The sequence below is a fragment of the Delphinus delphis genome, chromosome 7, assembly GCF_949987515.2.
Source record: "Delphinus delphis chromosome 7, mDelDel1.2, whole genome shotgun sequence".
NCBI lineage: Eukaryota > Metazoa > Chordata > Mammalia > Artiodactyla > Delphinidae > Delphinus > Delphinus delphis.
This window is the reverse complement of record NC_082689.1, coordinates 9,909,592-9,926,151: the sequence shown is the minus strand read 5'-3', so window position 1 is coordinate 9,926,151 and position 16,560 is coordinate 9,909,592. Positions and strand designations below refer to the sequence as shown.

Below are 16,560 nucleotides of genomic sequence, written 5' to 3'. Positions count from 1 at the left end.
AAAAGGGAAAGGAGGATTGGATGGGGCTGGGGAATTAATGATTTGTCAGCAATCAGCCACTGACCCTGAAGCCCACCCTTGACTCTAAGCACAGCCTACAACGAGAGTTAGATGGCAGACGACTAACCCAGGGTGTGGCAAAGCTGTAAGAAACTGCCCAGCGCTCTGTGCATTGGGTGACAATTGGTGCCGCTGACTCAGTCATCCGCCTGCCAACGTTTCCAGTTTTCCCATTTGCTTAAGACACTCAAGTGAAGAGTGGAGATGGTCCAGCACATAGAACTCCATCATCATGGTAACCACATCCGTCACAAGCACACACAGCTTGGGGATAACCAAAAGAGCCACAGCCACTCGTTCCTGCCTCTGCCCAGGGGAGCAGAAGCTGGGACACAGAATTCACTTCCTTAGCCACTGCACTGTTCAGTGTTCAAAATATGGAAGGGTATGAGGCACTGTCGACAGTGGCTGCCGCCCCTGGCAACCCTGAGCCCTCGGGTTACCCAGGAGGTCGGTGGCCTTTTATCAACACCGATCTGTACCACTGCCCCACTCCAGCTCTCAGCCAGGGGCAGTTCAGGTTATTCTGAGTAAAGAGATGTTTCCTTATACACGCAGACGCTACATTTAATCTCTTCATAGGATGTCAGCCTACTCTATGCAGTTGTCAAGGTCACTTCTGTGGATCAGGAACGCACATGCTCCCGATTATTTTAGGGGGAAAAAAACACCTCTAATATCATGTTATTCTTAAAATATTAAAGGTTTAAAGCAATCCCTTCCATAACATCCCTCCAAGCAGAAATGGGAAGAAAACTTCCTCCAAGTACAAAATCATTCCTTGAACACCAGTTCCATAGCTGGAATTATCTGCCTGCTTCTTCAAGGTGAAACTGAAAACAGTACAACTATTTTTTTTATTAAAAGTGGCTCTAAAGATGTGGCTTTCCAGGGGACTAGAAGTCTCCAAGATGTTATAAAGTTGATGTAAAGACAAAAACAGGTGAACTTTATGTTGAAATTTTTTTAACGTAAACCAAATGCATGGTTTAAAAAATAGGAATCTTAACAAGTGAAATTTGCCATTAGAAAGAAATTCCATTTTATTATCGTTATTCATTTTCAACGTATAAATGAAAATTGCAGAAATTTTGAGATTATGTCTAATATTCAGACATAATTTCTAAGCTATTCTAGCACAGAGCTTAAAAGGAAAGGACCAGCTTATACATTGTTTTATAAATGCAACAAAATAGGAAGTTCTCTTGAGTAGAGATTTTTCAGAAAATGGAAGTACAAGGTCATAAAATTAATGTATGATTTAAAATGGAAAACGTACGTTATTCCTGGGGTAATAATGTTTACCTTCTGGACACTGGCAGATGAATCCACTGAGATTAGAAATGCAGGTTGCTCCATTTCTGCATGGGTCTAGGATACAATAGTCAATCTTGGATTGGCAAAGCTCTCCAGTATAACCTGAACAAAACAAGATAGACATTTATAAAATATTTTGTCCCAAAACTCTGATGAACCATCCCATGAATTGATGGAGTCAACTGGTACCCATCCAACCAAGGCAGCATCATTAAAATAGTCTCCCAGGCAATCCTTGATCTAATTTGGTTTTACAACAAGAAACAATCAGAGCCATTTAGAATCATAGTTCAAAAGTCATTTGCTTTGCAAAAATCTTTATTGCAGGACTTCCCTGATGGTGCAGTGATTAAGAATCCACCTGCCAATGCAGGGAACACGGGTTCGAGCCCTGGTCCGGGAAGATCCCACATGCCGCAGAGCAAATAAGCCTGTGCGCCACAACTACTGAGCCTGCGCTCTAGAGCCCGCAAGCCACAACTACTGAGCCCACGTGCTGTAACTACTGAAGCCTGCACGCCTAGAGCCCATGCTCCGCAACAAGAGAAGCCACTGCAATGAGAAGCCCATGCACCACAACGAAGAGTAGCCCCCGCTCGCCACAACCAGAGAGAGCCCGCGCAACAACGAAGACCCAATGCAGCCAAAAAAAAAAAAAAAAAACTTTATGCAAAGAGATACTTTTTTCAACGTTAGCTCCGAATTTTATTTTGAAATGTTAGTCGGAACCTTCAGAAACTGAGCCTGAAGACCACTGTCCTTTCCTTCTGACCTAAGGAAAAACAGGCTCTGTAATGTCTTGCTTGACCACTGAGATGACGGCCACTTTCCCAAGGTCATCCCAGTACCTATTTAAAAAAACCACTAGGAAAATTGCCAGGTAGGTATTAAAATTTTTTAACTTTTTATATTTTACAGCTAGAAGACCCTCGGTGTTCAATTCACACCCTATCCCTTCATTTTAAAGACAAAAAGGTTGAGACACATATAATATTAAGCACATGACTATATGCATCTTAATTCTAATTTGAAGCACAAACCTAACCCAGCAAATTTTCTCCATGAAGCAAGCAAGCCTCCAGTGGTGATTTTTTTTGGTTAATAACGTAACCACATATGTGTGATGAGAAAATAAGGACTTGTATCTATTGGAATACCCATGCAGCTGAGAAGCCTCAAATAAATTCCAAATACTTTGTTAACTTTGAAAACAAAGCCCCCCCCAAAAAGGCAAGTTTAAAAAATAACATGCAATTATGTTTTTTAGTTTAAAGTGGAAAATGATTATGAAAGAAAATTTGGAAAATACAAGATTTAAAATAGAAAGAGAAAAATGTTACCCTTAGTTATGTTATTTGAGTGACAGAAATATTAATACTTTAGAGATAATTCCTATCAGAAATGTTTATGCACAGATATTTCCTACAAAATTATAATCATACTCTAACATTTTGTGCTTTCCAGGATGTACATAAAGTACATTAAAAACTTGTCTTTCTGAATTATTCGTTTTGAAAGGCTGTCATTAGCATTTGTATTTGCAAAAATAAATCAATGTTAGGAGAAAGATGATTGGCCTGAGCTTCAATGACCTGCCAAACTAGTCTAAATTACAGACTGTGATCATGGAAGCCATTGTTTGCAATCCTACTCTTCCTTACAGGCTTTAAAACTATCTAGGGGGGCTTCCCTGGTGGCACAGTGGTTGAGAGTCCGCCTGCCGATGCAGGGGACGCGGGTTCGTGCCCTGGTCCGGGAAGATCCCACATGCCGCGGAGCGGCTGGGCCCGTGAGCCATGGCCGCTGAGCCTGCGCATCCGGAGCCTGTGCTCCACATGCCGCGGAGCGGCTGGGCCCGTGAGCCATGGCCGCTGAGCCTGCGCATCCGGAGCCTGTGCTCCGCAACGGGAGAGGCCACAACAGTGAGAGGCCCACATACCGCAAAACAAAACAAAACAAAAAATACTGTCTAGGGGACTGTAGCTAATTCATGGGTATGAGAAGAGTAAGATAATCATGTAAACTAAAAATCCAAACACGAGGACAAAAATCTACTCCAAAATTCAGAACAGAATATCTTACTATAACAATTTTATGTTAATGTATTTTCAAATAAAATGTCTAAATTCAGAACTATTCACATTTTGTCCATTTAATTTCATCTAGTCTCCTCATACTTCCATATCATCCCTGTGGGTATCTTAAAGAAAATTTCTTGTCACCTATAAAGACTTCATTATGCATCCCTAACTAAAAGACATTTATTTTGAAAAGATCACTTTTAAGGGCCTCCTTAATGAATGTCTGGTCCCACTTACAAATTTAGTTAAACACTCTATATTTATTAATATCAACAATTTCTTTTTAAGAACCACATTGTCTGATAATACACAAATTTTCCCATGCCTTTAATTTGCTCTTATCTAATAGATCTAACTTGTTTTTTTGGCCGCTCTGCACGGATTGCAGGACCTTTGTTCCCTGACCAGGGATTGGATCCAGGCCCCCTGCAGTGGAAGTGCAAAGTCCTAACCACTATACAGCCAGGGAATTCCCTAACAGATCTAATATTAAAACTATAAGCAAGGTGAATCTTCAGTGCTGTTAAATGCTCCAATACTGGACTCAAGTTTAGGAAGATATCAATCCAAGAGGATAACCCACGTTTGTGATGTGGGGATGTTAGGGATTGGCATAATGGTTAGAGGGTCACACCGGCATTCCATGGTGGAGACGCTGAAGCCCTGCACTGCCTAAAATGGTCCCGAATAACACAGTTTTCTCACTCAAATGCCAGGAGTCCCCTCCAGTGAAGAGCACGGCTCAAGGATCAGTCACTGTACCATTGCTTTCTGTTCCCAAGCTTTAAAAGCATTATATATTTGGGGTTTTTTTCGTGTGACTTTTTTTTTTTTAACACCTTTAATGGAGTATAATTGCTTTACACTGTTGTGTTAGTTTCTGCTGTATAACAATGTGAATCAGCTATACGTATACATATATCCCCATATCCCCTCCCTCTTGCGTTTCCCTCCCACCCCAGGGCAAGGAGCCATGAGCACCCTGCATCTGACTCAAAGGGCTCTTAAACACCAGTGAGTCATTTCTTAGACCCTCAGAGAGCAGAGACTTACCTGCAGTTGTCAGACAAATCATTGACATTGAGCTATATGTGATACTCTGAGCTGGATACCTAAGCCTTGTAGATCTCCCTTCCTGTGTCTTTTGTTTTTTAATTTGATGTCATAACCACAGAGTCAAAACTAAATGAGGGATTGGTAGGACTTTAAATGAACAAAGACCATTAAAGCTTTGCCTGGGTTCTTCCTTCCACCCTGCAGAAAGCTAGTCCCTTTCTGGGGAATGAAGTAACTATGCCAATCGTCAATAACGTCTCTTTATCCTACCAGAGCAGTGACAGGCACCCAGATGACCTGGTAGAAGATGGTCAAGCCAGACTGTGATGGTGTCAACGCAGTGGGTGGGGGAGGTAGTAAGTGGTGACCATTGGTGTGTGTCAGGGAGAATCTGTTCCAGCACACATACGAATGTATGTATTTCAGGCATTTCAGGCCTTGAAGATCTACATTGTAAGTTCCCAAGGGGAAGGCTGACAAAACACAGAGAAAGGCCTGTGTAAAGACACAGAAGGATGCAGAAAAGATGTGACTGTCATTTACACTTCCCTAAAAATACACAGCAGTGACAAGCTTCCTTCATTTTGGTTCCCAAATGACAGAAGTCTATACCTAACTATGGAGGCCAATACCAGTAAACATCCCCATTCCTGTCCTTCCAGCTAGCAATACGGCGCTTCCTCATAACCAAACCATAAGCACTCATGGATCGCCTTCCAAATTATCATCACAACCATATGACACCATTCATATTGTCTAGTTCCAGTCATCGCTGCCTCCCACCAGGACTCAAACAATGGTCCCCTAACTCATCTCTTGATGAGTACACTTGATTTCTTAAAATCAATTCTACATGGGAGCAGCCAGAGAGATGTTTTTAAGACATAATTTGTATCCTATTACTTTTATATTTAAAACCCTCCAGTGGTTTCCCCAAGAGCTTGGAATAAAACCCAAACACTTTACCCCACGGCTAAAAAGCACACCTGACCTGGCCCCTGCCTCCTCATCTTCACTCTCCCCTTGACCACAATGCTGCAGCCTCCTGGGGCCCTGTTCTGTTCCCAAACATGCCCAGCTCCTTTTCAGTCTTTAGCACTGTTTTCATGCTGTGGTCTCAGGACCACACAAGGACATGAGAGGGACGCTGGATACAACACAAGCAGTTATGATCCTGCACTAGAAAGAGATGTATGGTGCAAATTTTAAACTGTCGTGTAATACAGAAATTACTAAGAAGAAAGTTAGCAACTAACTTTAGGAGGGGAGGGGGATAAGATGGAGATGCAGCAGAATTTCATCTGGAAAATCAGGAGATAAAGACAAGAGCAGTTAGAGGATTTGGTTGAAGATGCCAAAGTAGAAGGACGTGCACTCACTCCCTCTTGTGAGAGCACAGGAATCACAATTAACTTCTAAACAATCATCGACAGGAAGACACTGGAACTTACCAAAAAAATGATACCCCACATCCAAAGAGAGAAGACACAATGAGATGGTAGGAGGGGCACAATCATAATAAAATCAAATCCCATAATCGTTGGGTGGGTGACTCACAAACTGGAGAACAATTATACCACAAAAGTCCACTCACTGGAGTGAAGGTTCTGAGCCCCACATAAGGCTTCCCAACCTGGGGGTCTGGCAACGGGAGGAGGAATTCCTAGAGGATCAGACTTTGAAGCCTAGCAGGATTTGACTGCAGGACTTCGACAGGACTGGGGGAAACAGAGATTCCACTCTTGGAGGGCACACACAAAGTAGTGTGCGCATCAGGACCCAGGGGAAGGAGCAGTGACCCCATAGGAGACTGAACCAGACCTACCTGCTAGTGTTGGAGGGTCTCCTGCACAGGTGGGGGGTTTCTGTGTCTCACTGTGGGGACAAGGGCACTGGCATCAGAAGTTCTGGGAAGCGATACTTGGTATGGTCCCTCCCAGAGTCAACCATTAGCCCCAGCAAAGAGCCTGTAGCCTCCAGTGCTGGGTCGCCTCAGGCCAACCAACCAACAGGGAGGCAACTCAGCCCCACCCATCAGCAGACAAGTGGATTACAGTTTTCCTGAGCTCTGCCCACCAGAACAACACCCAGCTCTACCCACCACCAGTCCCTCCCATCAGGAAGCTTGCACAAGCTTCTTAGATAGCCTCATCCGCCAGAGGGCAGACAGCAGAGGCAAGAGGAACAATCCTGCAGTCTGTGAAAGGAAAACCACATTCACAGAAAGATAGACAAGATGAAAAGGCAGAGGGCTATGTACCAGATGAAGGAACAAGATAAAACCCCAGAAAAACAACTTAATGAAGTGGAGACAGGCAACCTTCCAGAGAAAGAATTCAGAATAATGATAGTGAAGACTATCAGGACCTCGGAAAAACAATGGAGGCAAAGATCGAGAAGATGCAAGAAATGTTTAACAAAGACCTAGAAGAATTAAAGAACAAACAGAGATGAACAATACAATAACTGAAATGAAAACTACACTAGAAGGAATCAATAGCAGAATAACTGAGGCAGAAGAATGGATAAGTGACCTGGAAGACAGAATGGTGGAATTCACTGAGATGGAACAGAATAAAGAAAAAACAATGAAAAGAAATGAAGACATTCTAAAAGATCTCTGGGACAATATTAAACACACCAACATTCGCCTTATAGGGGTCCCAGAAGGAGAAGAGAGAGAGAGAAAGGACCCAAGAATATATTTGAAGAGATTATAGTCGAAAACTTCCCTAACATAGGAAAGGAAATAGCCACCCAAGTCAAGGAACAACAGAGAGTCCCAGGCAAGATAAATCCAAGGAGAAACATGCCGAGACACACAGTAATCAAACTGATGAAACATAAAGACAAAGAAAAATTATTGAAAGCAGCAAGGGAAAAATGACAAATAACATACAAGGGAACTCCCATAAGGTTAACAGCTGATTTCTCAGCAGAAACTCTACAAGCCAGAAGGGAGTGGCACGATATACTTAAAGTGATGAAAGGGAAGAACCTACATCCAAGATACCTCTATCCAGCAAGGACCTCATTCAGATTCATTAGAGAAATCAAAAGGTTTACAGACAAGCAAAAGCTAAGAGAATTCAGCACCACCAAACCAGCTCTACAACAAATGCTAAAGGAACTTCTCTAAGTGGGAAAAACAAGAAAAGAAAAGGACCTACAAAAACAAACCCATAACAATTAAGAAAATGGTAATAGGAGCATACGTATCGATAATTACCTTTAATATGAATGGATTAAGTGCTCCAACCAAAAGACACAGGCTCACTGAATGGGTATAAAAACAAGACCCAACTATATGCTGTCTACAAGAGACCCACTTCAGACCTAGGGACACATACAGACTGAAAGTGAGGGGATGGAAAAAGATATTCCATGCAAATGGAAATCAAAATAGAGCTGGAATAGCAATACTCACATCAAATAAAATAGACTTTAAAATAAAGAATGTTACAAGAGACAAGGAAGGACACTACATAATGATCAAGGGATCAATCCAAGAAGAAGATAAAACAATTATAAATATATATGCACCCAACATAGGAGCACCTCAATACATAAGGCAACTGCTAACAGCTCTAAAAGAGGAAATTCACAGTAACACAACAATAGTGGGGGACTTTAACACCTCACTTACGCCAAGGGACAGACCACCCAGACATAAAATTAATAAAGAAAGACAAGCTTTAAATGAAACAATAGACCAGATAGATTTAATTGATATTTATATGACATGACATCCAAAAACAGCAGATTACACTTTCTTCTCAAGTGCACACGGAACATTCTCCAGGATAGATCATACCTTGGGTCACAAGTAAAGCCAGGGCAAATTTAAGAAAACTGAAATCATATCAAGCATGTTTTCCCACCGCAACACTATGAGATTAGAAATAAATTACAGAGAAAAAAACGTTAGAAACACAAGCACATGGAGTTTAAACAATATGTTACTAAATAACCAAGAGATCACTGGAGAAATCAAAGAGGAAATCAAAAAATGCCTAGAGACAAATGACAATGAAAACATGATGATCCAAAACCTATGGGATGCAGCAAAAGCAGTTCTAGGAGGGAAGTGTATAGCAATACAAGCCTACCTCAAGAAACAAGAAAAATCTCAAATAAACAATCTAACCGTACACCTAAAGGAACTAGAGAAAGAAGAACAAACAAAACCCAAAGTTAGCAGAAGGAAAGAAATCATAAAGATCAGAGCAAAAATAAATAAAATAGAAACAAAGAAAACATTAGCAAAGATCAATAAAACTAAAAGGTGGTTCTTTGAGAAGACAAACAAAATTGATAAACATTTACCCAGTCATCAAGAAAAAGAGGGAGAGGACTCAATAAAATTAGAAAAGAAAAATGAGAAGTTACAACGGACACCACAGAAATAAAAAGCATCATGAGAGACTATTACAAGCAGCTCTATGCCAATAAAATGGACAACCTGGAAGAAATGGACAAATTCTTAGAAAGGTATAACCTTCCAAGATTGAACCAGGAAGAAATAGAAAATATGAACAGACCAATCACAAGTAATGAAATTGAAACTGTGATTAAAAATCTTCCAACAAACAAAAGTCCATGACCAGATGGCTTCACGGGTGAATTCTATCAAACATTTAGAGAAGAGCTAACACCTATCCTTCTCAAACTCTTCCAAAAAATTGCAGAGGAAGGAAAACTCCAAAACACATTCTACAAGGCCACCATCACCCTGATACCAAAACCAGACAAAGATATCATGAAAAAAGAAAATTTCAGACCAATAGCACTGATGAATATAGATGCAAAAATCCTCAGCAAACTACTAGCAAACAGAATCCAACAACACATTAAAAGGATCCTACACCATGATCAAATGGGATTTATCCCAGGGACACAAGGATTCTTCAATATACGCAAATCAATCAATGTGATATACCATATTAACAAATTGAAGAAGAAAAACTGTATGATCATCTCAACAGATGCAGAAAAAGCTTTTGACAAAATGCAACACCCACTTATGATTAAAAACTCTCTATGGGGGCTTCCCTGGTGGTGCAGTGGTTGAGTGTCTGCCTGCCGATGCAGGGGACACGGGTTCATGCCCCAGACCGGGAAGATCCCACATGCTGCAGAGCGGCTGGGCCTGTGAGCCATGGCTGCTGAGTCTGCGTGTCCGGAGCCTGTGCTCTGCAACGGGAGAGGTCACAAGATGAGAGGCCCGCGTACCTCAAAAAAAAACTCTCCAGAAAATGGGCATAGAGAAAACCTACCTCAACATAATAAAGGCCATATACGACAAACCCACGGCAAACATCATTCTCAATGGTGAAGAACTGAAAGCATTTCCTCTAAGATCGGGAATAAGACAAGATGTCCACTCTCGCCATTATTATTCAACATAGTTTTGGAAGTCCTAGCCACGGCAATCAGAGAAGAAAAAGAAAGGAATACAAATTGGAAAAGAAAAACTGTCACTGTTTGCCAATGATATGAAACTATACATAGAGATTCCTAAAGATGCCACCAGAAAACTACTAGAGCTCAACAATGAATTTGGTAAAGTTGCAGGATACAAAATTAATGCAAAGAAATCTCTTGCAGTCCTATACACCAACAATGAAAAATCAGAAAGAGAAATAAGGAAACAATCTCATTCACCACTGCAACAAAAAGAATAAAATACCTAGGAATAAACCTACCTAAGGAGGTAAAAGACCTGTACTCAGAAAACTATCAGACACTGATGAAAGAAATCAAAGATGACACAAACAGATAGAGAGATATACTATGTTCTTGTATTGGAAGAATCAATATTGTGAAAATGACTATACTACCCAAAGCAATCTACAGTTTCAATGCAATCTCTATCAAATTACCAATGGCATTTTTTACAGAGCTAGACAAAAAATCTTAAAATTTGTATGGAGACACAAAAGACCCCAAAGAGCCAAAGCAATCTTGAGGGAAAAAAAGGAGTTGGGGGAATCAGACTCCCTGACTTCAGACTATACTACAAAGCTACAGTAATCAAGACAATATGGTACTGGCATAAAAACAGAAATATAGATCAATGCAACAGGATAGAAAGCCCAGAGATAAACCCACGCACCTATGGTCAACTAATCTATGGCAAAGGAGGCAAGGATACACAATGGAGAAAAGACAGTCTCTTCAATAAGTGGTGCTGGGAAAAATGGACAGCTACATGTAAAAGAATGAAATTAGAACACTCCCTAACACCATACACAAAAATGAACTCAACATGGATTAAAGACCTAAATGTAAGACCAGACACTATAAAACTCTTAGAGGAAAACATAGGAAGAACACTCTTTGACATAAATCACAAGATCTTTTTTGACCCACCTCCTAGAGTAATGAAAATAAAAACAAAAGTAAACAAATGGGACCTAATGAAACTTAAAAGCTTTTGCACAGCAAAGAAACTATAAACAAGACGAGAAGACAACCCTCAGAATGGGAGAAAATATCTGCAAACGAATCAATGGACAAAGGATTACTCTCCAAAATATATAAATAGCTCATGCAGCCCAATTTTAAAAAAACAAACAACCCAATCAAAAAATGGGCAGAAGACCTAAATAGACATTTCTCCAAAGAGGACATACAGATGGCCAAGAAGCACATGAAAAGCTGCTCAGCATCATTAATTATTAGAAAATGCAAATCAAAACTACAATGAGCATCGGATGAATGGATAAAGAAGATGTGGCACATATATACAATGGAATACTACATCAGCCATAAAAAGAAATGAAATTGCACTATTTGTAATGAGTTGGATGGACCTAGAGTCTGTCATACAGAGTGAAGTAAGTCAGAAAGAGAAAAACAAATACCGTATGCTAACACATATATATGGAATTTAAGAAAAAAAAAGTGTCATGAAGAACCTAGGGGTAAGACAGGAATAAAGACACAGACCTACTAGAGAATGGACTTGAGGATATGGGGAGGGGGAAGGGTAAGCTGTGACAGAGTGACAGAGTGGCATGAACATGTATACACTACCAAACGTAAAATAGATAGCTAGTGGGAAGCAGCTGCATAGCACAGGGAGATCAGCTCGGTGCTCTGTGACCACCTAGAGGGGTGGGATAGGGAGGGTGGGAGCGAGGGAGACGCAAGAGGCAAGAGATATGGGAACATATGTATATGTATAACTGATTCACTTGGTTATAAAGCAGAAACTAACACACCATTGTAAAGCAATTATACTCCAATAAAGATGTTAAAAAAAAAAAAACTACAATGAGGTATCACCTCACACCAGTTAGAATGGGCATCATCAGAATATCTACAAACAACAAATGCTGGAGAGGGTGTGGAGAAAAGGGAACCCTCTTGCACTGTTGGTGGGAATGTAAATTAATACAGCCACTATGGAGAACAGTATGGAGGTTCCTTAAAAAACTAAAAATAGAATTACCATAGGACCCAGCAATCCCACTACTGGGCATATACCCCGAGAAAGCCATAATTCAAAAAGACACATGCACCCCAATGGTCACTGCAGCACTATTTACAATAGCCAGGTCATGGAAGCAACCTAAATGCCCATCGACAGATGAATGGATAAAGAAGATGTAGTACATATATACAATGGAATATTACTCAGCCATAAAAGGAATGAAATATGGGTCATTTGTAGAGACACGGGTGGACTTAGAGACTGTCATACAGAGTGAAGTAAGTCAGAAAGAGAGAAACAAATATCGTATATTAACGCATATATGTGGAATCTAGAAAAATAGTACAGATCAACCGGTTTGCAGGGCAGAAATAGAGACACAGACGTAGAGAACAAAAGTATGGACACCGAGGGGGGAAAGCAGGGTGGGGGTGGGGTGGTGGGATGAATTGGGAGATTGGGATTGACATGTATACACTAATATGTATAAAATAGATAACTAATAAGAAACTGCTGTATAAATAAAATAAATTTTTTTTTAAAAACCAGCTAAAACTGAATTACATAAAGGAGAGGAGGACCTAACAGAATAGCATTAAAGTCACCTAGCAGAATAGCATTAAAGTCATGCCTGCCAATTCAGGGGACACGGGTTCGTGCCCTGGTCCAGGAAGATCCCACATGCCGCGGAGCGGCCGGGCCCATGAGCTATGGCCGCTGAGCCTGCGCGTCCGGAACCTGTGCTCCGCAACGGGAGAGGCCACAAGAGTGAGAGGCGCACGTTCCGCAAAAAAAAAAAAAGTCACCCATAGAACCAATTAAGGAGATAAACAAATGTCTTAGGGGAGCTAAAGAAATGTAAAATCCAGCTAAGCAGAGAAGGAGTTAGCTACAATCTTAGTGGGGGTTACAAACAAAATCGGAACAGTTAGGTCAAGATGTCTCTTGAACCCAAAGACTGTGCATTGTGAAATGAGCCCCATTTGGAGAGTCCAGACCAGAGCTGACCGTAGGGAGACAGTAAGGAAAAGGATGGCCCCTGTGTGTTCATCACTGGTATGAGAATTGCCCTGGATGCCCAGGTCTTGTAAGACAGCCGAAAATCTCTCTCGCAGAAACAACCTTGGTCCTCTGAGCACCAGATCTAATTCATTTGGGTCAAGAACTGCAATTAGCTAGAGATAATAAAGCTCTTCCCTTAGTGGGATGAGTCTTGTAACCCAGAAAGAGATGGAGCCAGATAAGGAGATGATGCTACAATGACAGAGATCTGAGCCCTGGGACTGTCACTTGGCATCTGGGTTAGGCTGATCTGAGCGTGTTTGTGTGCAAAGAAGGTGTCACGATGGAGAAAGTGTGGTGCATGAGAACAATTATCAGACTTAGGATTCCAATTAAAACGTTTAGTTGAGAAATTTATTTTTTTTGATGAATTTTAAGTTGAAAGACAGGGCTAAGGCAACACACATTGAGATGTTTGACAGGGCTTGAGAATCACTATAATTTCTTATTCTTATAAGGAAACAAACACAAAGGATAATTTCAGATAGCCCTCCCTGTGTGTAATAGCCACTCTAGGATATCAAAATGTACTTACACTACTGCACTGTACACTTAAAAATGGTTACAATGGTAAGTTTTATGTTATGTTTATTTTACCACAATTTAAAAATAGTTAAAATTGTAAATTTTATGCATTGTATATTTTACCACAATTTTAAAATACATTAAAACTTCTGGAAGACCTCTAATAATAGAAACAAAACAAAACAAAACCTCAGCCCTAATGGCCCACCATCACTTTGCATCGGCTGTTCCCTCTGACCCTGCGCCCTTCCGTGGCCACCCCGTCCCATTAGTCAGGTCTCCACTCAGAAGTCACCTGCTCAGACCTTGTGCCTCTTTCCCTCCCTTATTCTTCATCTTATCACTTACCTCTACTCAACAACACACACATCTACTGGTTACCTCCCCACCTAGAAGGTGACGCCATGGGATGAAGGCTTCAGTCCCTGGAGCCTCCTGTGGTCCCCCCAGGGTTCCTGCATGCTCCGTTACAACATATTTATCATTACCTGAAATGATATTCTTTCTTGGTTCCCTTTGGAGACCATAAACTCCCTGAGAATCAGGACTTTGTCTTGTTAATCGCTGAACCCTCGGCACTTAAACATTTCCTGGCACAAGTAAACTAACTTGCTTAAAGCTTTTCCCCTAACATCAATTATATCTTTCAAGTTAGATTTAGCTTCTCCCTAAGCAATAATACCCAGAACAGCATGGGCGAAATGTGCCAGTTACTCTTCTTCCTAATGCCCGTTAAAGTAAATGCATAGCTATTAAAATAAAAAAAAATTATCTCAAAAATGTGCTATCGAAAATCACCTTGTGCTCTGCAGTGGCCTGAATTCCAATCTGAGAAAACACAATGGAGCAGTTGCCCTGCTGAAGGGCCCCTCCTTCCCCTGCTTCCTCAGCCAGACTGCCATGGGTGGAACTAGGCTGACCCTCTTCTGAATTTCAGCCTTGCTTCTCCAACTAGCATTCAGCACCTTTGACAGTTCCCTGCAATAGGCATCAACAGATCTGAAACAGAACTCCTTTCTCCTGCCAAAGCCCCTATCCAAGTTTAATTCCTTAGGTCAGTGGTTCTGCACCAGGTGACTCTCTCCCCAGGGAACATTTGACAACGTCTGGAGACACTGTTTATTGTCACACCCCTTGGGATGCTTCTATCATCTAGTGCATAGAAGTCAGGGATGCTGCTGAACACCCTACAATACACAAGACAGTTCCCTACAGCAAAGAGTTATCCAGCCCCAAATATCCCTAATGCAGAGTTGAGAAACCCCAGTTTAGGTCAATGAGACCTTGGTCCTTCAGACTAAAAACCCTTGCTTTTATCCCAATGCCTCTTATCTGCCCTTAAACAGATGCTGATCCTTTATAAAACAGGGAAACAACACCTTCAGAACATTTTGAAAAATCAGAATCCTTAGAAACATTTATAACTCCTAGCAAGTTAAAGGCCATTTTAAAATAAATTATTTGACTCTAAAAACTTTAAGGTACTGAAGAATTTATAATTTTGATATTCGATTCATAAGTAAAATAATTGCTTCAAAAACAGATGTTATGGGACTTGCTGATCTCTTGGGGAATCACAGAGGTTTTATTGTCTCTTTGGAGAACATTCTCGTATAACAAAAAAGATGTAAGTAAAATTGTGCCTCGGGATACATATGTCTTTCAAAGACATATGGGACAATTGAGAAAGCTCTAGACTGAGGCTCAGGGCTTTTAAAGCAGTCTGACCATGAGAAATGGTGTCAGATGAAATAAAGTGCATGTGCTAGTGAGTGAAGCCTGCTAGATGGAGAAGATGACTTGACACATTTAAGGAAATGCATTGAACCAAATCATTCATTCAATGGGTACATTACCGGATTATCTTTGGTCTAATGTAGCCTGGGAGTATTTAATTTTACACTATTTTGTATTTAAGTATAAAATATGATTAAAATTTACCAGTGTATATAAAGAGAAAAAATAGCTATGTTTTCCTGTGAATATCAGAACGGTTTGGAGAAAACCACATCCTAGTGGTGTCTCTTGATTGATAGCAATATAACAAAAAGCTATATCCCTCAGCACCCCCAAATCACTATGGACTGGCTGTACTCTTCAAATGAAGGTAAACCTTGCAGAGTTCAATGGCAAATTACGTGAAGTGTAAACAAAGTTGGCTAAATGAGTCAAGGCAATCAATCAGTTGTTTTTCTAAACATTCTCTGAAACAACTGTTTTTGTGTATGATCTTTACTTTATGATTTCTCTCCTGAAACAAAAAGTCACTTTAACTCTGTGAGGCAGAATCTAATTGTTTCTTTGCAGAGCTGTCCTGAAAGCTTCCAAGATGGGAACTGTGGTGAGAGCTATTTTTCATATTCCTGGGCTTTTAATAGCCTGGCCTGTGCAGTGAGGAGAAGCGCTGGATTTGTACTGAAAGCCTGACGCCACCGACAGAGCCCACCAGCCTCGGCTCTCACCCTGGGGGGATCAGAGCAGACGGCGGGGGCCTCAGCTGCTGCTGTAGAGATGAAGTGCCTAATATTAGCACAATGAAGCAAGCAATAACTGGCCAGAATCTGTGCTCCATCGAGACATTCAGTCTCAGAGGAATCCAATTCCAGAGCAAGGAAGGCAGAAATTATTTAACAGACAAAAAAAAAAAAAAAAAAAAACTAGTAAGATCTGCTGGCAGGGGCAAAACAAACACATCTGAGCAAATGCAAACATCATTTTAAAACCAAAGGCAAAAAAAGGAAGACATAGGAGGCCCATCTGCAGAAGGCAATCAATAAAATATAATTAAAATGGGAATATGCGATAGAAAGCATGAAAGAAAGCTGACGTTCAGCAGCATTAGAAAAATTAACCTCGAGGTTACGAGAAAAAAAAAAAGTAACCACATCTAATAAGCACAGAGGCAAGAGGCACAGTGGAAAGGACAGTGGTTTGGAGAGTCAGAGGTCTGGGATGGTGAAGCAACGATCAGCTGAGTGACAGCATCAATGCATTGACTTTGACCTTCATTCCCCTCATGGG

General features: G+C 40.9%; 1 protein-coding gene across 1 annotated transcript in view; it reads right to left on the bottom strand.

The window, feature by feature from the left end:
• The window catches only part of DNER (delta/notch like EGF repeat containing), a 324,909-nt gene that overhangs the window by 94,719 nt on the left and 213,630 nt on the right, over window positions 1–16,560 (bottom strand). Inside the window, exon 7 of the mRNA XM_060015492.1 lies at window positions 1,366–1,479. Within this exon, the coding sequence (XP_059871475.1) occupies window positions 1,366–1,479 (114 nt within the window). The remainder of the gene's footprint in view (window positions 1–1,365; window positions 1,480–16,560) is intronic.